This window comes from Trachypithecus francoisi, unplaced genomic scaffold, assembly GCF_009764315.1.
Source record: "Trachypithecus francoisi isolate TF-2019V2 unplaced genomic scaffold, Tfra_2.0 Lachesis_group5, whole genome shotgun sequence".
In the NCBI taxonomy this organism is placed as follows: domain Eukaryota; kingdom Metazoa; phylum Chordata; class Mammalia; order Primates; family Cercopithecidae; genus Trachypithecus; species Trachypithecus francoisi.
Window position 1 is genome coordinate 74,600,251 of NW_022681470.1, and position 25,488 is coordinate 74,625,738.

Genomic DNA, 25,488 nt, shown 5'->3' on the forward strand with positions numbered 1-25,488 from the left:
AAGAAACAGCAATATAAATATGCAATACTAGAAATACAGAGGTCAACAGAAGACATAGCTAAAACAGTTGAGAGTAGTTTCCTTTCAAGAGTGAAATTAGAGAATGGTAAAGAATAGGGCAGGGACCCACTGTATTTTGTTATAAGTTTATAGAACAATTTAACATTCTAAACTATGTACAAAAATAATGTGATAGAAAAATTCAACTTAACAAGTGCCTAGGTCCAGCACAGTGGCTCATGCCTATAACCCCAGCACTTTCAGAGGCTGAGGTAAGAAGATTCTTTGATGCCAGGAGTTCAAGACCAGCCTGAGCACACAGTGAGACTCCATCTCTACAAAAAATAAAAAAAATTAGTGAGGCGTGGTGGTGGATGCCTGTAGTCCCAGCTAATCAGAAGGCTGAGGCAGAAGGATTGCTTGTGCCCAGGAGTTTGAGACTACGTATGATGAGCTATGACTGTACCACTGCACTTTAGCCTGAGAGATAGAGTGAGACCCTGCCTCAAGTAGCCCAAAAAACAAACAAACAAAAAACAAAACAAAACCAAAACCAAGTGCTTAGGAAACATACAATAAAAATAGAAACAATAATAATATAGTCATAATAACAACTAACATTCACTTATTTATTATTGTTTATTCCTTAAAACAATGCTATGAGGTAGGTACTATCATTTTCTCTATTTTATTGATAAGTAAACTGAGAGAGAGAGAGGGTCAGATTTTGCTCGGGATCACCCAGTTAGTAAGTGATTAAACTGGAATTAGAAGTCAGGCACTTCAGTTCCAGGGCCTACACACTTAATCAGTCTACTTTACTCCTTAGATTTCATTTTAAATTGATTCTATAAATATTTTATGCAACAAACATTTGCCTAATAGTGCCAGGCACTGTTTTTGGTATTGGGGCTACATGAGTGAGTAAAACAAAGACCATGTATTCATGAAGCTTATAAAGAGGAAAAACAGAGACAATAGGGAAGACACATAAAGCAGGGACAGGGAACAGGATATGATGGTACTGCTGGACAGTGGACCTTACAGTGAGCAGAGACTTGAAGGAAATGAGGAGAAAGCCATATGGGCACTTGTAGACAGAGTGTTTTGGCAGAGGGCACAGCAGGTGCAAAGGCCCTGAGATGTGAGTGTGGATGGTGTGCTGGAGGAACCACTAAGAGGCCAGTGTGTCTGGAGCTCATGGTGAATAAGAGTTGAAGTGGGAGAAGACAAGGTCAGGGAGGAAGCCACAAGGGGTGAGTCACATCACATATAGTCTTGTAGGCCAAAATGAAAAGACTTCAGTTTTTACTTGGAATGAAAGAGAAAGCCACTAAAGATTTTATTTAAAAAAAAAAAAGTTTGAAGAGTTTTGACAGTTTCCCTATCATCCTGGTGCCTGACACACATAACCTTCAAATACCTAAAGTATACAATTTGATATGTTTTGACACATTCATACACACATGAAACAATCACCATAATCAAGATAATGAACATATCTATCATCCCAAAAGTTTCTACATGCCCCTTTGTAGCCCTTTCCTCCCACATCCCCCTGGTCCTCACCCCATGCTGGGCAACAACGGATTCTGCTATCTTTCACTATATATTAGTTTACGTTTCCTAGAATTTTACATAAATGTGTTATGTATATCAATTCTTCATTCCTTTTTGTTGGTGACTGAGTTGCTTTCCACTGTTTGGATATACCAACATTGTTTATCCATATACTCTCTATCGAAGTTTTAGTATATATAAGTTGTTCCCTTTTTGATTTTACTATTATGAATAAAGATGCTACAAATATTTGTGTACCAATCTTGTTTTGTTTGTTTGTTTGAGACAGTCTCATTCTGTCTCTGTCGGTACAATCTTGGCTCACTGCAACCTCTGCCTCCCTGGCTCAAGCAATCCTCCCACCTCGGCCTCCTGAGTAGATGGGACTACAGGCATGTGCCACCATGCCTGACTAATTTTTTTCACTTTTTGTAGAGATGGCATCTCACTATGTTGACCAAGATGGCCTTGAGCTTTAGAGCTCAATCAATCCTCCCACCTTGGCCTCCCAAAGTGTTGGGATTACAGGTATAAGCCACTGTGCCCAGCCCCCTGTTGCTTTTTTTGGAGACAGGGTCTTGCTCTGTCACCCAGGCTTGAGTGCAGTGGTGTGCTGTGTACAAGTCTTTTAAGTATTCACGTAGAATGCATAGTAGGTCTACATTTAACATTTTAGGAAACTTCAAAACTGGTTTCCAGAATGTAATATAGTACATTCATTTTGTTATTTTTAGCTATTCTAATTGTTGTGAGTGATACTTCATTGTGGTTTTACTTCCCATTTTCCTAATGAGTAATGATGTTTAACATCTTTGCATATGCAATTTGCCATTTACATATCTTCTTTGGTTAGGTGTCTACTCAAACTTTTCCTTATTGTTTAATTGGATTGATTTCTTAACATTGAGTTTTCAGAGTTCTTTACATATTCTTGATATAAATGTTTTATAAGATATGTGATTACAAACATTTTTTCCAAGTCTGTGGCTTTTCATTTTCTGAACTGTGGCTTGAAGAATGTAAGTTTTAAATTTTCATAAATTCCAATTTATCAATTTATTCTTTCCTGGATTGTGTTCTGAAGTTTTATCAAAGAAATCTTTGCCGAAGCCAACGTATGTTGGTTACTTTTATGAATCAACTTGACTGGGTCACGAGGTCCCCAGACATTTGGTCAAATATTACTGTGTCTATGCCTGTGACAGTGCTTCCAGATGAGATTAAATTTGAATTGGTACACTAAGTAGATTTATCTCCTAATTGTGGGTGGGCCTCTTCCAATCAATTGTGTTTTAGAACACAAAAAGGATGAGTAAGAGGAACCTCTTCCTACCTGACTACTTAGATTGAACATCAGTTTCCTGCTTTTGGATTGGAACTAAAAAATTGGCTTTTCTTGGGTCTTGAGTCTGTTGACTATCAGACTAGAAGTTACATCACAGATTTTCCTGGTTCTCAGGCCCTCAGACTCAGACTAGATCTACACCACTGGTTCTCCTGAGTCTCCATCTTGTCAGCTGAAGACCTTGGGACTTCTCAGTCTCTGTAATTGTGTGAGCCAATTCCTTCAAATAAATCTTTCTATATATAATTATTTATATATATATATAGGATGCATCTATACACGTGTGTATAGATGCATACACATATGCATATGCATATACACATACATATGCATGTGTATACATCTGTACACCCATGCATACATATATACACATATATGTGTATACACATATGAACATATGTGTGCATATATGTGTGTATAGAGGTGATATATGTACATATGTATATGAATATATAGGAGGTATAGGTATATATAGGATGGATATATTCCCATATAGATGTATATGTGTATATATGTGTATATATATTTATTTATATGAACTCAGTTTCTCTGAAGAACCTGGCCTATAAACACACCAAAGTTGCAAAGATTTTCTCCTGTGTTTTCTTGAGGTTTTATACATTTAGGTTTTACATTTAGGTCTGTTATCCATGTGGGTTGTTTTCTATGTGATATATACACATAAATATATTTACTATAGAAATTGGCTCATGTGATTATGGAGGCTGAGAAGTCCCACAATCTGTGGTCTGCAAAATGGAGAAGTAGGCAAGTTGGTGGAGTAATTCAGCTGAGAGCTAGGGAGTAATGGGGTAAGACTTCATCTGAGCTTGTGGGTCCAAGAACCAGGAGTGCTGATGTCTAAGGGCAAGAGAATATGGATCTCCCAGTTCAAGAAGAGAAAATAAATTTGCCATTCCTCTGCCTTTATGTTTTATTCAGGCCCTTAATAGATTGGATGATGTCCATCTGCATAAGAGAGATCTTTACTCAGTCTACCGATTCAAATGCTAGTCTCTTCCAGAAACACCCTTATGGACAAACCCAGAAATATTCATTGAGCAGCTATCTGGGCATCTCTTAGCCCAGTCAAGTAGACACATAAAATTAACCATTACATGGTGTACGGTGTTAGGTGTGGGTTGAAAATACATTTTTTTTCTGCAAATGACAATATACTTGATCCAGTACTATTTGTTGAAAAGACTATCAAACTTTCTTCATTGACTTTGTACATTGGTGAAAATCAGTTAGTTGTCTTTGTACATGTGGTTGTATTTCTTGACCTCTATTCCTCTCTAATGATCTGTTTTTCTATCTTCATATAAATGTAGTCAGGCATCAATTAATGACAAGGATACAAACCTGATGGTGTAGCCTACTACACACCTAGGCTATATGGTATAACCTATTGCTTCTAGGCTACAAACCTGTACAGCATGTTACTGTACTGAATCCTGTAGGCAACTGTAATACGATGGTAAGTATTTGTGTATCCAAACATAACTAAACATGGGAAAGACACAGTAAAAGTATGGTATTGTAATCTTCTGGGACCACGGTTATATATGTGAACCCTCACTGACTGAAATGTCCTTATCTGACTGTACCAGACCGTCTTAATTAATACAGCTTTATAATAAAGTCTTCAAATAACGTAGTGTTAGCATTTCAAGTTTATTTTTCTTGTTCAAAGTTGTTTGGGCTAAGTCCTTTGCATTTCCATATGAAATTTAGAATTAGCTTATCTATTTCTGTAAAATTGCCTGCTGGGATTTTGATTTAGATAGTATTTAATCTAGACAATTTGGAGAATACTGATCTTAAGATATTGAGTCTTCTGACCCATGAACAAGGTGTATCTCTCCAGTTACGTATATCTTAAGACTTAGATAAATATCTGGTTCTTAATTATGTGTTCTTTTTCTTGCTTCGTATTATAAATATCTTCCTATATCTATTTTGGTTAATATGTATCATGCTAATTACAGTTTTGTTGATTCTCTTGTGCCAACATTTCTGCTTCTATTGGAATCTGTAATCCAATTGATTGCTTTTCTTTTGAAAAGGCTGTTCTTGTCAAATGTCTTTTTTCTTTTTCTTTTTTTTTTTTTTGTTTTTTGAGACAGGGTCTTATTCTGTTGCCCACACTGGAGTGCACTAGCATGATCATGGCTCACTGCAGCCTCAACTGCCCAGTTAGTTTTTAAATGTTTTATAGAGACAGAGTCTCACTATGTTGCACTGGCTGGTCTTGAACTCCTGGGCTCAGGTGATCCTCCCGCCTTGGCCTTCCAAAGTGCGGGGATTACAGGTATGAGCTACGGCGCCTGGCCTTTTCAAATGTCTTATCTTGGCCTATGAGTTCATCTTCCTCTGAGAATATTGGCTAGTCTGTCAGGCAATGGCATGAGAAAAGCAACTGGGGTTGTGAGCCTTAGAGTAGACAGGCCCTGGCACCAGAAAACCACAGTCATCACACCCCACCCCATGAAATAACCCCTTTGGTTAGGAGAATACCTTTTCCCTCTTCTCACTCCCAGAGAGAAGCAGAACTAATTCTTCAGCACTGGGTTTTAGAGGAGCTGCAGCAAGGACATTATAATCTTTCACCCAGTTCCATCAAGTTCCTCAAAAACAGCACTGTGAACTACTGAGTTTATTTCGGAAGACACTTAGACCAGAGGTCTGAGTCTTTGTGTGGGGCAGACAGCAGTTCTCCCAAGGCAATGGCCAATGATGAAAAAGTACAGAACTCCAAAGGTTTACCCTGTATTTCATATTTTATTCTCTCTCAGCCAGGCTAGATTGCCTCCTGTCTCAAGTCAAAGCCACCCTGCTTTACATACATAAGTTTAAGACAGCACTTATAATACCAAGGGCTTCTTGAAGTTTCCTATGTATTTTGTCTTTCTAAATTTCTGCTGGGTTGATCTTCAGGGAGGCAGCAGTAATCCTATAGTTCAGAAACTTGATTGTAACAGGAGCTGGGACTGAATTTCTAATGTAAGTAAACATTTAAGGCAGTAGAATTTCCTCCAATTACCATCTAATTGTAACCCACATGTCTTGATATTAATAAAGTTGCTTCTGACACATGAGTTGCTTGGAAGAATACTTTGTGTGTGTGTGTGTGTGTATCGGAGTTTCACTCTTGTTGCCCAGGCTGGAGTGCAATGGCCCCATCTTGGCTCACTGCAACCTCCGACTTCCAGGTTCAGGCGATTCTCCTGGCTCAGCTTCCCAAGTAGCTGGGACTACAGGCAGGGGCCACCCAGCCTGGCACATTTTTTTATTTTTAGCAGAAACAAGGTTTCACCATTTTGGCCATGCTGATTTCGAACTCCTGAACTCAGGTGTCCGCCCTCCTCAGCCTCCCAAAGTGCTGGGATTACAGGCATGAGCCACTGTATCCGGCCAGAAGTGTACTTTTTAACTGTAACTTTTTGTTTTGGAGACGGAGTTTCACTCTGTCGCCCAGGCTGTAGTGCAGTGGCGTGATCTTGGCTCACTGCAACCTCCGACTCCTGGGCTCAAGTGATTCTCCTGCTTCAGCCTCCTGAGTAGCTGGGATTACAGGTGCATGCCACCACGTCTGGCTAATTTTGTATTTTTAATAGAGACGGGGTTTCACCATGTTGGTCAGGCTGGTCTCGAATTCCTGACCTCGTGATCCACCTGTGTTGGCCTCCCAAAGATTACAGGCATGAACCACCGTGCCCAGCCTTTAACTGTAACCTTAAAAAAAAAAAAAAAAAAAAAAAATTTGGTACCAATTGCTAACTTAATCACATTCCAGTAAAGGAATGTATTTTTTTATGATCTATATTCACTAAAATTTATTGATACTAGCTTTATGGCCTGGTAAGTGATTAATTTTGTAGTGTTCTATGTGTCTTTGAGAAAAGTGTGTTTTTTCTACCAGTTTGGATGCAAGGTTTTATATAATATTACTAACTTCAGCTTGCTAGTTTTGTGTTACAGAAATTTTCCGTTTATACATTTTCTGGGTGGCTTAAGCTATCAATAATAAGAGTGTTATGATAGTGGGTTAGTGAGTTTCTCCATGTACTCCTATTGCTCTTTGCTTTATACATTTTTGAGGTTATTTAATTGAGTGCCTATACGTTGAATCTTTTATCATAAAATAATGACTTTTTAAAACTTAGTAAAGTTTTTCTTCCTAAATCACTTTGGTATGAGAGCTTTCTTTATAATGCATCTGGCATATATCCTGTTCCTTCTTTAGTTTTCCACCTTTCCCTGCCATATTTCAGGTGTGTCTTTTATAAAGAACATATACTAGATATTTCCAATAAGTCCAATCTAATTAGTTCTGCTTTTAACTGACATGTTTAATCATAAATTATTTTATTTCATTTTAATTTTTAAAAAACTATTTTTTTTTGGAGACAGGGTCTCACTGTGTTGCCCAGGCTGAAGGGCAGTGGGATGATCATGGCTCACTGTAAGGTCCAACTCCTGGGCTCAAGTAGTCCTCCTGCCTCAGCCTGCTGTGTAGCTGGGATTATAGACATGCATCACCACAGACCATTTAAAAAAAAATTTTTTTTTTTGTAGAGACAGAGTCTTGCATGTTGCCCATGGTGGTCTCAAACTCCTTGTCTCAAGTAATCTCAAAGTGCTGTGGCTTAACAGGTGTGAGCCTCTTCGCCCAGCCAACCATAAATACTTCCTGTGATTACTGATCTGTGTGTGTGTGTGTTTATGTGTATGACTCAATTGTCTAATTTTATGTTTTGTATGTATCTTATTTTCTCAATGCTTTTTCTTTTCACTTTCTTTTTTTTTTTTTTTTTTGGCAGAGATGGGGATCTCACTATGTTGCCCAGACTGGTCTCGAGTTCCTGGCCTTAAGCAATCCTCCTGTTTCAGCCTTCCAAAGTGCTGGAATTAATTATAGGCATACATCGTCCAGCCCCTCACTTTTTAAAAAACGGATTATTTGGGGGTGGGGGACAATATTTTAATTCCATTTCCCCCCTTCCACTGGTTTGGTAATTATATACTCCGTTTCTATTGACTTAGAAGTTATTTAGATATTTTACCAATGAATACTTAATGTAGTCTTATCAAGTGTCAAATGCTTGACTGACTAAAGAGTTAGACATCTTAAACAATTCAAGGACCTTACATTAGACTTTCACTATAATCACCGACCCTGCAAACTTCACATGCTATTGCTGTCCATTATTTTCTTTTATTTTCTTTCTTTTCTTTTTCTTTTGTTTTGTCCATTATTTTAGATTGCCTCTAAGTCCTACAAATTGTCCGGGCACGGTGGCTCATGCCTGTAATCCCAGCACTTTGGGAGGCCAAGGCAGGCAGATCACTTGAGGTCAGGAGTTCGAGACTAGCCTGGCCAACATGGTGAAACCCCGTCTCTACTACAAATACAAAATTAGCCAGGCATGGTGGCACATGCCTGTAATCCCAGGTACTTGAGAGGCTGGGGCAGGAGAATTGCTTGAACCCGAGAGGTGGAGGTTGCAGTGAGTGGCGATTGCGCCACTGCACTCCAGCCTGGGCAACAAGAGAGAAACTCCGTCTCAAATAAAAAAAAAAAAAATTTTTTTAATGTCCTACAAATGACATTATTACAATTATCACTCTATATAAGCAATGATTATTTATATAAACATTTTAATCAGTATATTGGCTCGTTATTCATTCTTGCCTCTCAGACCTTCCTTGGGACTTTTCTTGAAATACACCCTTTAAAACTTCTTCACAAAGGTCTGTAAACATTCTCTCTTTTTGAAACTCTTAAAATTATTTTACTTCATCTTTGTACATGAAAGATGGATTTCCAGGTACATAGTTCTAGGTTGACAATTTATTTTCATGCAGCACAATGAGGATGATTCCACTGTCTTCTGGCCTCACTGATGCTACTGAGAAATCTGATATATCATTGTCATTCCTTTGTAGATAATTTGCCTTTTATCTTGATTCTTTTAACATTTGTCTTCGCTTTTGGTCTACTATGGTATATTATTAGGTGTGGATTTCGTTTTACTTATCGTGCATGTTATTCACTGTGCTTTTTGGATCTGTATCTATGGGTTTATAACTTTTACCAGGTTTGGGAATTCTTAGCGACTATCTCATCAAATTTCATGTTTTTTTCAGCTATTCTATTCTTTTCATCAAGGACTATATGATTGACTGTATCACAGATCTTCAATGTCTCTTACGTACTCCTTCAGTTTCTCATCTCCTTGAATTTTTATACTATATTCTGGTCCATTCTTCAGATGTATCTTTCATTTCACTAATTATCTCTTGAACAATCACATTTCCTATTTCTAAAAATTATATATATTTTTCACTTCTTACTGATTCATCTTTATAGTGATTTGTTGCTTGTTCATTTTATTTGTATAAATGTCTCATCCATATTTATTTTATAATCTATATCTTATAATTTTAGGATCTGGCAGTCTTAGGAGAAAATCTCTTAGTCGTTTATGTTGACTATCACTGATAGTGAATTATCTCATTTTACGTTTGGTGATTTTTGATTGTCTATATTAGGTATGCTAGGCAGGATTTGCATTTGCTTCTGCAGACACCCAGTGGGATCTCAGTTGACATTTATTTGCACAACATGGCACTTTGAAGCTGTAGTTTGGTTACTTGGGAATGTTAAAGTCAGTGGACAGCACACTATCACTGGGAAGCCATGGGATGCAATGGTGGCTGCTGAGGTCAGTTGTCTCTTCTCAAGGATAAAACAAATGTAAATATCAGAGCAGTTTTTCTAAACATTCTGACAAGAAGGGTAGCCATTTTCATCTAAACAAAAATTAAGTCTCCAGAAACCCCATTTGCAAAATTTGAAAACATATTGTCTAAAAAACAAACTGGGGGAAATTCCTGATATTATGGAAAAAATCAACATTGGAAAAAATGAACAAGATTCTAAAAGCACTCTTTAAAAGAGACTACTTTCTTCCCAGTCTTTACTCATTTATATGTTATGAGAATATACATATTTCTCTCTCATAAGGTCTAAATGCCACTTAAGTTTAGGGAAAGAGATTAAGCCCATTTATTAGATTAAAAATGAATTATTATTGTAAATGTTGATCTAAAACTCAATAGGTAAGGGAGATAAATATTTTATTTTAAAAATTAATTATTTTTTAAAAGTTTAAAAAATATAAATAAAATATCTTTTTGTTCATTACTAGTAATCCTAAAATAGATTCCAATAAACAATACATAAAATATTTTAAGCTGACTTTTTAGAACCAAAGGCAACCTAACAACAATTCATTCCATTCTTATAGGCATAGAAAAAAGAAAATGAATGAATCAAAAGTGATTTTGAATTGCTTACCTGCTGGCTGTTTTCATAGAACAATTTTTCTTATGTCCTCTTTCAGCTCGATTATCTCTCAGAAGCTGATGCTACACAAAGTGTTAAGACAAAGTCATAGAAACAAAAATATTTTCATTATATTATTTTGCAAGTAGGAAAATATTCTCATTCAAAGGGACACTCTTCATTTATTTGCCTGGCTTTTTTTTTCTTTTTTTACTGGTTTCTCTTAAAGCAAAGATTGTAAGTACTACTTTTTCTGGAGTTCAATAGTTTAGGGAGACAAATTTTTCTTTTTAAAATTCATTTTTTATTGTCACTGTTGCAAAATTATCAGTGAGAGTTAGCAATCCAGTTCTTCCGGGACAGCTAAACTGCCCTCAGAGTCAGTTAAGATGTGGCCTGGGGATGGAAGTCTAGAACACAGTTCTTTTTCTGGTTCACTGCAGTAGCCCTGGTTGAAGTAATGCAACCTCTCTTGTCAACAACGGCCTTCACTGTCTCATTCAGCTGTGAATTTTTTAAGGCTTTGTTACCTATGCTGACATAAAGAGCTAATATTATTTTCTCTGTACCTACTGGCCTACCATGGTAAAGAAACACGCTTAAAACATTCTTCTTCAAAGAAATTATTGGCTTGGAAATATATAATTAGAAAAAAACATATTTGATTGCCTCCTCAAAATGCCTTACCATCCACTTCCCTTCACACTTGCTTTACCCTAACTAATTGGAAAGAAAAAAACAAATAGTCAATATTCTTCTCTATGTGCTCACTCAAACTCTAGCTTATCTTATTTATGCAGAAATACGATTATATGCAAGACCGGGCTAAAATGAAATTGTACAGAATATTAGCAATGAACCCCAACAAAAATAAAAGTCTTATAAGTAATAATGCAGGATAGAGCTGGGTTCTAATCTCAGCTGGGCCAGTAAATAAAAAGTCACTGGGTTCCAATAACAGCTTTACCATTAAGTACTTTAGGCAAAGTACTTAACTTCTCTAAGCCTTGGTCTCCACCTGCAAAATGGAGGTAACAATAATATCTACCTGTAACGCTATTGTGAGTATTAAGTAATATAAACCATTTAAAATATTCAGCACTATAAAACTGGAACACAGGAAATGCTGAGAAAGAATATGGCTTAAATGCTATTATTATAATTATGATGATAATTAATGGGACTGGCTCTCGGTAGATATTATCTGACCAGTATCAATTATTTCTAATGACGAATAACTGCTTTGAACCGTTCAATTACATCACTTAGAATCAATTATTAGTTTACTTAGCTGTCCTTGAGAAGGAATAGACCTTAATTAGATGATCAAGAATATGGTTAGGCTCATTCTTTAAGGAATGTCTGAACTAAATAAGTATTCTTAAATTTTTTCTTAAATGTCTACTTTCCATTCCCATTGCCACCATCCTAGTTCAGACCACCATTTTCTCTGTCCTGGCAAAGTCTCCCAAATGATCTCTCTGCCTCCAGGCCTGCTCTCTTCTAATCTACTTTCCACACTGCAGACTCTATGAGCTTTCTGAAATTAATCTAATTATATGACTCTATGGAGATCAAACTCAAAATCTTGTACAAGGCTTTCATGACCCTTCATAATTTGATTACATCTCTAAATTCATAATTTATTATGTTTCCTCCTACCCCAACCTATCCTTCTTCCGTCTAAATGATATATCCTAGCCATATTGAACTTGTTAGTTTGGGGTATGTACCATGCTGTTGCTCATCTCTGGCCCTTTGCTTGGGTATGCAATTTGCCTACATCTTCAGGGTTCATGCACTGTGTCTGGAGCATTTCAGTGCTCAATGCTGAATGAATGGATGAATGAAATAAAGGAAGAGGGAGTGAGATCTGGTATCTGATATGTAGCTGAAGCCATATCTCGTTATTACTACTTATAGAAAAGAGCAACCAGTTATCCTAAATCCATTAATCTGAAAGTGTTTCAATTTAGAAACACTTCGTACCATGAACACTAAATTGTTTCTGAAAATAAAGAAAATTAATTACTTTGGCATTTCTAAGTCTAGTGCCTTTAAAAAATATATATATATATATATATATATACAAACCAACATTTGTGACACAGATAGCTAGAAGTAAGATGATGAAATCTCTACCTCTACCTTAAATTGATAATAGTTAATAGTTAATTAAGTTTTCTAACTGATAAAAGACAGATACTTGAACACTATTCCTGAGGCTTGTGTTAAAACAGTTCAAACAAAGAACTCAAAATCCCAAACACAATGTTATGAAAAAAAACTAAAAATTTATAGTTTAGTTTTGAAAAATGCAATTATAAGGACCAAAATAAACATTAGGTTGTATCTACTAGGTTTGGATAGTTCTCAGAGAGGCCACCAACCTGGATGAACTTAAATGACATAGCACCCTCTCTGAACGTTGATGTTATAGCTCCTTTTATTAGATTTATATAAGAATATGTTTTCTTCTTCAAGTTTATAGTTTTGATGGGCTTTGTACATAAAAACAAGTCAAACTATGGCATTACTTAATGCAGTGCATCTATATGTATAAAAGCCATCATAAACTTATTTCACCTTATCAATACAATTATAAATCTGGGGATACGACTGCAAATTTAAAATGAAGCTCAGATAAAACTACAGAGATCTCTGGGTCATGAATCACAAGTTAATATGTGAGCTTAGATCTTTCATGGGGCAAAGACGAAAAAAATAATCTAAGGTGTTACTTGAACAACATATATTTGCATTTAGAAGGCTCCTGGCCAGGCATGGTGGCTCACGCCTGTAATCCCAGCACTTTGGGAAGTCAAGGCGGGCAGATCACCTGAAGTTATGAGTTTGAATTCAGCCTGGTCAACATGGCAAAACTCTGTCTCTACTAAAAATACAAAAATTAGCCAGGCATGGTGGCAGGTGCCTGTAATTAATCCCAGCTACTCAGGGAGGATGAGGCACAAGAATTGTTTGAACCTGGGAGACAGAGATTGCAGTGAGCTGAGGTTGTGCCATTGCACTCCAGCCTGGGCGAAAAAGCGAGACTCCATCTCAAAAAAAAAAAAAAAAAAAAGGAAGACTCGAATATATATTTTTTTAAAGTCAGATTATGAATTCAAAATAAACAAGAATCCTTGAACCCTGCTCTAATAAGCAAGAGTAGGTCAAAAGATTTTGAAAATTTTTTCATTCTTCTTGATACATATTTTTTTCTGGTCCCTTGGCCTCCTATCAGTGTCACAAGTGAGGTTACTTTTCTGGATTCCGACTCAATAATGTCAACTCTGATCAAAAACAGAACTTCTGAATATGGTGCGAAGTGCTTCTTACCTTCCAACTTTCAGATTGCTGGACTTAGGCCAAGCGAAGATACAATCCCCTTATTAGTGACCTGCAGATGTATATTAAAAAATAACTCATATAAGAATTACATTAAAATCTGTAAGTAAAAAGCTACGTACACAATTTGAAAAACTGCTGAATTAAACCAGGAAGAAAAGTATACCTTGTGGATAATGGTTTTTACATTTAAAAAAAGGAACTAAGAGTTTCTGTGGCTCTTCATGACATTTTTCAAGATTATTAAAAGTCTCAAATCTCAAGAGGAAAGACAAAGAGCAGAAATCTCATTCTCCACCAGTCCTCCCTTTACTACCTGGTTATACATAAGGCACTCAAGCTCAGGAGTGCTTCTACTGGCAGCCACTGTTGAGGTAATTCCTCAAATGTCAGACAAATAATTTCAAGTCTCTCCGGACTCAGCAGTGTCCTCAAAATTAAAAGAGGAACTAGGTAAAATCCAAACTATGATCTGACTCACTAAGATACTTCTTGTAAACTCAGTCAAAATGCCTCAAGTAAGCAAAGCTTCCTTCCACCCCTGAACTAACTTCGACATTTCTCTTTTGTGGCCTTCATAGTGCCTTCTCTGTGGTTTTCTGAAACATTTATCAACATAGTATCATTACTGCTTACCTTCTCCAGACTATGACCACCTCAGGAGGAAAATTGTGTTGTTTTTTTATAAATATCTCTTTTGATAAAAACAGAGAGTACTCAACAGATAGTGGCTGGTGGGTAAGTTATTTAATAAATGTATAGTAAAGGCATGATCACTATGCATGGTAAATTGAAATGGGACTTAGCACTGAAGAACAGCAAGAAAGAAGAATCATTAAGATGGAGAAAGGAGTGAGAGATGGAATTTAAAAAGTAGGGTTAATATTATTGTTTCTTTGTGTTAAGTTGGTATGAGAAAAACATATGTTAATCATGCATGTCAATTAGTCAATCATTCAACAATAAACTAAAAGATTTTATACTTCATGGTCTTGCATTTCATCACTTGCACCTAACTTCAGACAACAGTTTAGTTTGCTATATAGTTAGGTCTGAGTTGAACTAAGAAATTATTATCCCTTATTTAAATAGAATGCATTGCACATATACATACATGTACAATTCATTGTCATTATTCAGATTCCATATACCTACTTGCTAACATTTATTTGTAACACAAAAACCAATGTTTCCCCTGCGTTTGCAGTCATGTGCAGACATGTGTAGGCAGAGTGGTAAAAATCTGAGTAGCTTCTAACACGTTTCCAGCTGAGCTCCAGCCCAGTGACACGGCCTTGTTTCAAGCTCTCATAGTATAAACAAGTGTATTTCGTGCAGTCTGTTTAATGCTATGAGTTTTTTGGTTTTTTGTTTGTTTGTTTTGCGTAATTCTGCTTCTGTTGGTGACTTCACTATTTAAAATGGCCCCAAGCATAGTGCTAAAGTGCTGTCTACTGTTCCTAAGTGCAAGAAGACAGTGATGGGACTTAAAGAGAAAATATGTGCTTTAGATAAGCTTCATTCAGGCATGAGTTATGACGCTGTTGGCCGTGAGTTCAATGTTAATGAATCAACAACAGACATTAAATAAGGTGTCTTTAAACAGAAACACACACAAAACAAGGTTATGTATTGATCAGTTGATGAAGATGTGACGTGGGGTTCAAAGAAACCTAACCCTGTATTTCCCCTACAAGCAATGGTTCAGTATTCATTGATTCAGTGTTTGAGTTGACTACACAGAACATAACTATCATATGTAACAAGAATTAACTGTATTTATTAATTAATAATCTACCTAGTAAGGATACAGATCTGAAATGGCACATCAAAGTCTAAGTAAAAAGCTGATTCAAAAATCGAGCAAAAAGATTTAAAAAGATTTAAAAAATTGGTCAATTTCTTCCTTATAAGGTATTAGCTATTAAAGGTAACTTTTAATTTCAGAATAAAGCTTGGCTGGAAGCAACCAGGTATACCATAGTCTAAAATCTAGATTTATGACATTGCTTTAGTACTTCTCAAGTTCTAAAGGGTAGAAAATGAGCTTTATAAAATTACATTTTCAGATAAAATATATCCTGATGCAACTTACTACTAAAAGCAGAATATTATTGTAAGCATTGTACATAGAGGGATATGAACCATTTAGGAAAGCAGAAAGTCTAATTTTTGTATTGTAAATAATGAGAGGAACACATCATAGATGTAGCTTAGCTTAGTTAATTTTGAATTCATAGAAATAGTGGCACATAGTCCATTATTAATATGAGAAGTATCTTTAAAGAGGTAACTCACTCTCATGGAAAAAAAGCAAGTTAAAAAAATCATGAAAATGAAAGGTATTTCTATTAAGCTTATGTGTGTTAAAAAATAAAGAAGGGTTCATAATGAAGTGTGTAGCACCTTCCTTTTATTAGTAAAAGGAACTATAGTATATGCAGCAGCTGTGAACCTGCTGCTCAACCCAAGAAAAATCAAACATTATAAAGTAATGTTACCAATTACCATTAAAGCACAAAGTCCTCTTTACTACCTATTTCTCTGCCTACCCCTCAGAAGAAATGATCCCTGAGGATTTGAGGTTTATCACTCCCCTTTATTTTAAAAATAACTTTTATCATTCACAATAAAAGATACAAACTTTGCAAGGATGCAAACTCTAAAATGTATATGCTTTAAAATATCACAAGTTTAAGCATGCTTCTGAGAAAGGACTAATATAATCAAGGAGTAACTGCTGATTTTATATGTAAAAATAACTGTAATGAACGTCAACTCCTCACTGTCAACTAATCATTGTGCTGCCATGTATACCAATGAGATTTTAAAAAATTCATCTAGAAATATAATGTAAAAGTATAAGAAACTCTTCACTCTACCTTCTAAACTTCAGATACAAATATTCTCTTCCTGGCTGAACTTAGATTTAATACAAATTAATTTTTAAGCACATGTACTGTTTTGATACCTTAACTTTGTGAAAAATAAAGATCAATAGTGAGCTCCTACAAACGAGTGAGTTTCAGAGTCTTTCCACGGAGGTCACACATATGACTGCAGATGGTGGCAGTAAAGGAAAGAAAACTCTCATGCTGATTAAGGATCATGCATTTATTTGGTCAGTGTATTAATCATTGGCATAATTAACACCTTTTAAAATGAGCAGGGATTTGTATTTTTTCTCATAGAGCTGATCTACTCTCTTGAAGGGAGACAGTTAAATACTTGAAAGAGGCTGAGTAACTTCCTTTTGGATTACAATGGTCCTTACCTGGTCATGCTCTGTCCTAGCCCCAGGGCTAAACCAATGGCTGCAGAGGAAAGAAAAAGGCAGTTAGAGGGAACCTAACTAAAAGCACATGCCCTCACATGATCAAGCCACACGTGCTTTAAGGAATTTATTTGTCACCAGCAACAGAGCCTTCAATATGCTTTATTTTAATGGATATTTCATTTAATTCTAGACTTAGACCAATTCTGACAGAAATGTAAAAGTGCTCATAATCCGGTAATTTTCAATTTAATAAGCAAACTGAGTTAGAATTACATTTCCATTTAATTATGTTAACATAAACTGCTGGGACTGTATTCATTTTATGAATCAATTCTGGTTATAAAATCTACAAATGCTATCATTTACCACAACTTAATTATAGCATCATTACAACAAATTATGACCTTTTGATCGTTGGAGTTATAAAAAAATGTTAAAAATACAAGAATATTACATTGTCTAGCTATGCCCCCAGGAGCAATACACAAAGCCCTTGATATGAATTCTGCAGCATCAGCTGAGGTACCTTGGACCTATTCCCTCCACAGTTACAATAACCTAGATTCTGGCTGAGAACAAGTTCAACAACATCAAAAATATAGAAGTTACTGCATCATTAAAGCCTTGCCTTCTCACATAGCCTAGCCCAGACCATTTTGCTTCAGCTGCCCCTGGGACTCTTAACACTGATGTATCTGGCAGTACCTTTTCCATAGGAGTTGTTATCATTAGCTATGCGCCCAGTCCTCTGGCAGTATTCTGCATAAAAAACCTAACTGTAAACATCAAGGACTAGGAAATTGAGAGAGGTATTATGGCAAATCAATCACTAAAGGCCCACAATCACAGGGAATGATACTAACATTACTATTAATGCTATTTATGATTTCAACAACCATAATACCGAGTCCCTCTATGTACTAATTAAGCACGTGGCGTGGTTTACTTCCCATCTTCACAAAATCCTTACAAGGTTAGGCTCATGTTCCAAATACAGAAATGAGGGCTCAAATGTTAGCTTACTTGTATAAGGTGTGTTTTCACCACACCACGCTGCAGAAGGGCAAGGGGCTAGAAAGGGTCTACATGTCCTAGGTCTCTCTAAGACTTCTTTGCATTCTCTAGCCTCTGTGGTATTAAAACCAGGAACAAACAGCCTCTTCATTAATAGGCCTTGTCTATGCATTAATATAGTATTTCTCAAGCTCAAAGATAGTGACAGTGATGCTCCTAGGTAGGTCAGATTCCACCAGTGATGGGGGAATGGACATTTATTGGTATTAGTCAATAACATCTGGATTAATTACCAAATTCATTAATCATTCACTGTAGTTCCTCTGACAGCTTGACTAAGATATTTCCCCTCTGATTTGGATTGTGCCTTTTCTCGATTCAAAGAAAAACATTTTTCTTAAATCAAATGCATACACACAGTTTAAAAGAAAAAAAACTAAAAGGATTAAAAATAGCAATTTCTTGTTCCATTTATCCTGACTCCTAAGCTCTGTTGAGAGAAACCACTGTCAACTCTTTTAGTCCTTTTGTTTTGTATTTAATGCTATATTTCTAAAAAATAAGGTTATACCAATAGCTTGTGATTCACTGATTTTAGATGTGAGGTACTGACTTTCTATTATCATAGACTTAGCTCTTTTTTTAATCTCCTAACCCTCTATTTCCAATTATAGCATCTTTTTAATTAATCAATTGTGAACACAGACATTATTATGACTACATGAATACTTTCTGCTGCTAAGGTTTTCTTTTTGTTTTTCCTAAAGTTGATATTTGTCTTGTTTTTGCTATTTTTTTCTATGTACCTGCCAGCCTTCTTAATTTTTCTAGTACCTGCCAGCCTATCTTTATTACATTCTTATTTTTATCATTGTTAGTTTTCAAATATTAAAACATATCTGAAAATATGCCCATCCCTTACTCCTCCCTCCTCTTCAGCCTCCAGTGATCTCCTCCCAAAGCCCTCTGTCTACTTGGTCTCATCTGAGCTGTTGTTCTCCAGATCTGTCCTAGAACTTCCTTGGCTCTCTTTGGGTGTTCATGTCATTTCTCTCCTTTGCCGCACCGCTTGTTCCCTGGAGCCCGCACCTTCTCAGTTCATTTCCACCTTTTGCTGAAGAACTCACTCAAATAGTGAGAATGGTTGAGAAGTGTATTGTTTGAGTTGATTTTTTCCCACTTGTTTGTCTGTTTTCTTTTTTTTTTTTTTTTTTTTTTTTTAGAGAGGGAGTCTCGCTCTGTCACCCGGGCTGGAGTGCAGTGGCCGGATCTCAGCTCACTGCAAGCTCCGCCTCCTGGGTTCACGCCATTCTCCTGCCTCAGCCTCCCAAGTAGCTGGGACTACAGGCGGCCGCCACCTCGCCCGGCTAGTTTTTTGTATTTTTTAGTAGAGACGGTGTTTCACCATGTTAAAAAATGCTTATTGGCCGGGCGCGGTGGCTCAAGCCTGTAATCCCAGCACTGTGGGAGGCCGAGACGGGTGGATCACGAGGTCAGGAGATCGAGATCATCCTGGCTAACACGGTGAAACCCTGTCTCTACTAAAAACTACAAAAAAAAAAAAAAACAAAAACAAAAACAAAAAACTAGCCGGGCGACGTGGCGGCGCCTGTAGTCCCAGCTACCCGGGAGGCTGAGGCAGGAGAATGGCGTGAACCCGGGAGGCGGAGCTTGCAGTGAGCTGAGATCCAGCCACAGCACTCCAGCCTGGGTGACAGAGCCAGACTCCGTCTCAAAAAAAAAAAAAAAGAAAGAAAGAAAAAGAAAAATGCTTATTCTCGTTGCTTTGAATGTGATCTGGATTTTTTTTTCCTCTGGATGCTGTTAGAAGTTTTTAATTTCTCTAGTAGTGTGCATTTTTCATTTGCTGCGTTGGGTGAGACCTCACAATCAAGAGATCTGGTGAGTGTGAGAAAATTTGTTTTCACTTTTTTCTCTCTCTGGAATGCCTAATAATTAAATGTTAGATCTTCTGAGTTGATCTGTTAGTTTTTCTTACTTTTTTCCTCCTGAAATTTGTCTTTTTGTTTGCCTGCTAAATGATTTATCAATCTTTACATGAAATATTTATTTTGAGATAATTGTAGGTTTACTTGCAGTTGGTAGTGATCCTGTGCACCTTTACCCCCGTTTCCCAAAATGATATTTTGCAAACTATAGTGTAACATCACAACTAAGATACTGACACTGATACAGACCAGATACAGAACAATTTATTACTACAACGATCCTTCATGTTGCCCTTTTATAGCCTTACCCATTTCACTCCAAATCTCCTATATTTAATCCCTGTTAACCCACTAACCCATTCTCTATTTTTATAACTTTGTCATTTAAATAATGTTACACAAATGGTATGATGTAACCTTTTCAGACTGGCTTTTAAACTCAGCATAATTCTCTGAAAAGTCAGCGAAGTTGTTGATGTATCAATAGTTTATTCCTTTTTATTCGGAGTAGTATTCCACTGTATAGGTGTACATAGTTTGTTTAACCATTCATTTATTGGAAGACTTCTGAGTTGTATCCAATTTTGGGCTATTATGAATAAAGCTGCTGTTAACCTTAGTGTAGAGGTTTTTCTATGAACAGTGTTTTCACTTTGGTGGGATCAATGACCAAGAGTGCGATTGCTCGTTAGTGTCGTAGTTGCATGTTTAGTTTTGTAAAGCTGCCAACATTTTCCAGAATGGCTATGCCATTTTATAATCTCATCAGCAATGTATGAGTAATCCAGTTTTTCCACATCCTCATTGGCATTTGATGCTGTCACTATGTTTTACTTCAGCCAATCTGATAGCTATGTAGTGATATCTCATTGTGGTCCTAATTTGCATTTCTCTAATAGATAATGACGCTAAACATATTTTTGTGTGCTTATCTGCTATTTGTGTATCCTCCTTGGTAAAATGGAGGTTCATGTCTTTTGTCCATTTTCTAACTAGATTGTTTTGTTTTTTAACTGTTTTATAACTATTAAATTTTTAAAGGTCTTTATATTTTTAGATCTTTTAGATTTTTAGATCAAAAAGACTCTGATACTAGTCTTTTGCTAGATACGTGGTTTGCAAATATTTTCTCTCAGTATGTAGCTTCTTTTCATTCCTTTAAAGGGATTTTTCCAGAACACTAGTTTTAAATATTGTTGAAAAGACTATTCTTCCTTCATTGAACTGCTTTTGCAACTTTGTCAAAAATCCATTGACTGTATTTGTGTGTGTGCGGGGGGAGCTATTTTTGGGGGTCTCTATTCTGTTACATTGATTTATGTGCCTTTCCCTTTGCCAATACCACACAGTCTTGAATACTGTAGCTATACAGTAAGTCTTGAAATCTGGTAGGATGATTCCTACAACTTTATTGTTTGTTAAAAAATTGTTTTTGCAATTCAAGTTCCTTTGCTTTTCCATATACATTTAAAAATAATCTTTGCTGTATTTACAAAAATCTTGCTGGGATTTTGATAAGAATTGCATTAAACCTAACTATCAATTTGGGGAAAACTGACGTCCTTACTATGTTGAATCTTCCTACCTATGAACCATAAAGTCTGTTCATATTTGTAGATCTCTTGATTTCTTTCACCATTTTAATCTCCCACTTCATTTTTCATTTCTTTTACTTTTTCTTCAAAATGTATGAAGAAAATGTTCAAATATTCAATAAAGTTAAAAGCATCTTAGAATGAATACCCATATACCACTATCTAGATTCTACTATTAACATTTTACTCTACTTGGTTTATAAATTATCTGTCTATGGCATCTTTTGATGAGCAGGTCCTTTTTTCCTGTTTGTTCCTCTCTTTATACTGAAGTATTTTCTCAAATATCTGGTGATCCTTACTTATCTAGTCAATATTTAAAAAGGCACTACAAAACTGATTAGAAGAGTTTTTTCAACATATAAGTTTATCTACAGGATGATCATACAAGTGTCTCCTCATGGTGGAAACTTACAATGTTACTGTCTTGTCTATTTTTCTCAGATTAGTACATTTCTGAAGAAAAGAAAGATTTACTTTCTTGACTGAGACATATTATTTCAGCTCCGTGCCCCACCCTATTTCGAAGTTTTCAGATTTTCTAGGGCCTGTGAGGGACAAATCAGCATTTATTTCATCAGACTCTTAAGTTTATATTTATTCTACCTGCCTACTTAGGTGAAAATCTCCAAGTGCTTCTAGCTCTAGAAATTGGCTGAAATCTCTAATCTGCTGAAATGCTCCTTCTTTGTCATTGTGTGTTTACATCTTTTTTCTTCTTTCTGGTGGAATCTGGGTAGGACGAATAAAAATAAACGTTCAGAGCAGGAAACAACCCAAGCGACAGTGGTATCACTGAGGCCATGAAGAAATATTTTAAGAAGGGAGTGGTCACTGGTGTTAAATATAGAGAAATCAAGTCTGACAGGAACTGAGAAAACACAACTGGAGGGGTCACTGGTGAGCTTTTCCAGAGAAGTTTCTAGAAAGTGATGTGGGACCAAAGCAGGATTATAATATCATGGTAGGGTGGAGAAGAAGGAACTATACTGTAATCTACTCTTCCTAGAAGTTTGGCTTTCAAAGTATGAGAGAGAGAAAACACATTAGACTTAAAGAAAATTAAAGGGGAGGTTAAAAAATGTAGTAGATGATGAAAGAAGCTTTTGGAAAAGAAAAAAAAAAACCTTTCAATCAAAAGCATAGGTGTTAAGAGTTAGCCTTGGACAGGAGAAGAGAGATCTTTTCCTCTAAGTCTAAGAAAAAGGGGAGTGAAAGCATATTTGGATAAGGTTATCCAAATTTAAATAGCAGTCTTAATGAGTCTAAAAGAACATAGGTAGTGAACATAAGATAAAAAAGCGGAGAGAGTATTAGGTTGTGGTAAGAAAATGGTATAATACCATTCAAAATTTCAGAGCTCTATTAGTTCTGGGTGATGTTTATATTTAAGAGCAGCCAGGGGAGTTTCTCAAGTAGCAGTCAGATGAAGAACACTGGATTCCAGGAGGAAAAAAAAAAACTGTGCTAGGTGCCAGCATGTACTATTCCATCCAATTGCTGCCATGGCTTTGTTGATCATAGGAGTATTCAACATGCATTGAGCCCTTACCAAGGCCATTTAATCCTTAAACTACTTTAGGGGTAGTTACTAATACCATTCCACAAATAAAGAAACAGGCTCAGAGAGATTAAGAGGTTTGCCAAAGATTTCATAACTAAGCGGCAGAGCGGGAATTCAGTTAGGTCTCCTGATTCCAAAGCCCATGTCCCTTCCAACCATTACACATGTTGTCATCAATTAGGATAGCTGAAGTTGATGCAGGAAAGAAAGACTAATTCAAGTGCCAAAGTCTTGTATGAATGAGGGCAAATAAGGAAAGGCAGATAGTAGTATGAACCCCAGACAACAAAAAAAGTTTTACCCAGGAGTAAAAAAGGAATAATCTGGAAAGGGCAATAATGCTGTCGGGAAATGGTGGCCTCTGTGTCCTAGGGTTTATAGGAATGAGAGGAGGCGAATGGCTTCCTCCTTTGAGCAGCCTGTTGAACTCACCCTGGCAGCTTTAGATGCTTCCTCTTCTAAACTCCCAATGTCTCTGCCGATATCTCCACTAAAGCTATTATATTCGTATACTGCAGTTGATTATTTATCCTAATAAAAAATCAGAGGTCCTTGAGAAAAGGATAATGATAGTAACACTAACAGAAATAGTGGTAGCAGCTGTAGAACATGTGGTAGAAGTAGTAATCAAAGTTGCAATAAAAGCACTATCACCACTCAATAAGTGTTAGTTGTGTGCTGGTTATCATTCTCATGGCCATACATGAATTATCTCATTCAATTCTTACAACAACTTTATGAAATAGTCCTATTACCATTCAAGCTCACACAGCTAGCAAGAACTGGAATCAGAATTTGAATTCAGTCTGTGTGATTCCATATCTTGTATTTTTCAACATATACTTCCCCTTCATTTCCTTCAAGTACTATCATGTTTTGGGGGCATAATGGAAAGGATTGGTTTTCTTTTCTTTCTTTTTTCTTTCTTTTCTTTCTTTTTCTTTGTATTGCCATAATCTAGCATAATACATGGAAAATAAAAGTTACTTAATAACTTTCTAGTGAAAAACGAGCAAACAAGGAAACACAGGAAGCAGCATACTTGAAAGTCAGAGTCAAGTGTACGCAAAGGCAGAGGAAGAAAAAAATGCTCTGAAAGAGAATGGGTATTTATTGATATGTATTTACACTGGAGCCAAGGTTCCACACGGGCTTCATGGAGAGACTAACAGTGATAGAAAAATCTGGGAGCAGGGAGCACAGAAGAGTTTAAAACTGATCAACTGTAAAGAATGGCTGGACTTAGAGACACAGGCAGGTTGCCTGTTCTCACAATTCATAGGGTTGAATGTGGTTTCCAAATTCAGTTCTCCCTCTAGGACACAGACGCAGTTTAGGGAGGTCTAGGAACTAAGCCTGGCATATTATTTCATTTACTCCTCACTGCGGCACTGCTGGTAACAGGAATAGTCATCACCTATCGAGCTCTCAGTACAGTGCTCTTTCAAGTACAGTACAGCAGTTGTGGTCGGTAACTCTGTGGAGAAGAAAGAATTTTTTTTTTTTTTTTTTTAAGAATGACCAGAAAATAAACCTTTAGGAAAGAAGGTTTTTAAAAACTAAGATCTCTGCAGATGCAGAGTTTCACACTAATTCCTTCTCACTGTTTCTTAATCCCCCCTTTCCTCACCCACAGTGTTGAACTACAGGCAGCAGAAATGTATAGGATTTCATGGGAAGTCAATTAATATTATATCTAGACAAAAGGACAAAATCAACCTTACGATTCTTAACTGAGGTCTCCTAAAAATGTACTTTTCAGAAGGAAAGAGCTATTGCAACTTGTAATATGGATTTTTATTGTTAGAGATAAGTTTCTGTTTTTGGACTCAGAGGCATAATTTCATTTTAACTCATAATTTCATTTAACTTCTAGTATATATAAAATGATCTAAACCTGTGCTAATATGGTAGCCACTAGCCATATATGGTCATTTAAATTTATTTAACTTAATTAATTAATTAATTAATTTTTTGAGACAGAGTCTTGCTCCCTCACCCAGGCTGGAGTGCAGTGGCACAATCTCGGCTCACTGCAACTTCCACCTCCTAGGTTCAAGTGATTCTCCTGTCTCAGTCTCTGAACTGGTTGGGATTACAGGCATGTTCCACCATGCCGGCTAATTTTTGTATTTTTGTAGAGACAAGGTTTCACCACGTTGGCCAGGCTGATCTCGAACTCCCGATATCAAGTTATCCTCCCATTTCAGCTTAAATTTAAATTAATATTAAAAATTAAGTTTCTTAATTGCAATAGTTACACTTCAAGTGCTAAAGGCATATGCGGTTTAATAACTACCATACTGGGCAGTGAAAATACATAACGTTTCCACTACTGTAAAGAGTTCTTCTGCTGGGTAACACTGGTCTAAGTGGATTATCACTAAATATACGAATTAACTTTTAAAATAGTATACAGTCTTCTATACCGACAGTTTCCCTGTGAACTATAACTACTTTATTGAAGAGACTTGCAAGTATG

The 25,488-nt window shown here is 36.4% G+C and overlaps 1 protein-coding gene across 1 annotated transcript in view; it reads right to left on the reverse strand.

Annotated features, from left to right (window-relative positions):
• Positions 1-25,488, reverse strand: part of GPATCH2 (G-patch domain containing 2) — a 214,902-nt gene that overhangs the window by 55,570 nt on the left and 133,844 nt on the right. Inside the window, exons 7-8 of the mRNA XM_033195160.1 lie at positions 16,882-16,921; positions 10,272-10,342 (exon numbers count right to left, since the gene is read on the reverse strand). Of these exons, the coding sequence (XP_033051051.1) occupies positions 10,272-10,342; positions 16,882-16,921 (111 nt within the window). The remainder of the gene's footprint in view (positions 1-10,271; positions 10,343-16,881; positions 16,922-25,488) is intronic.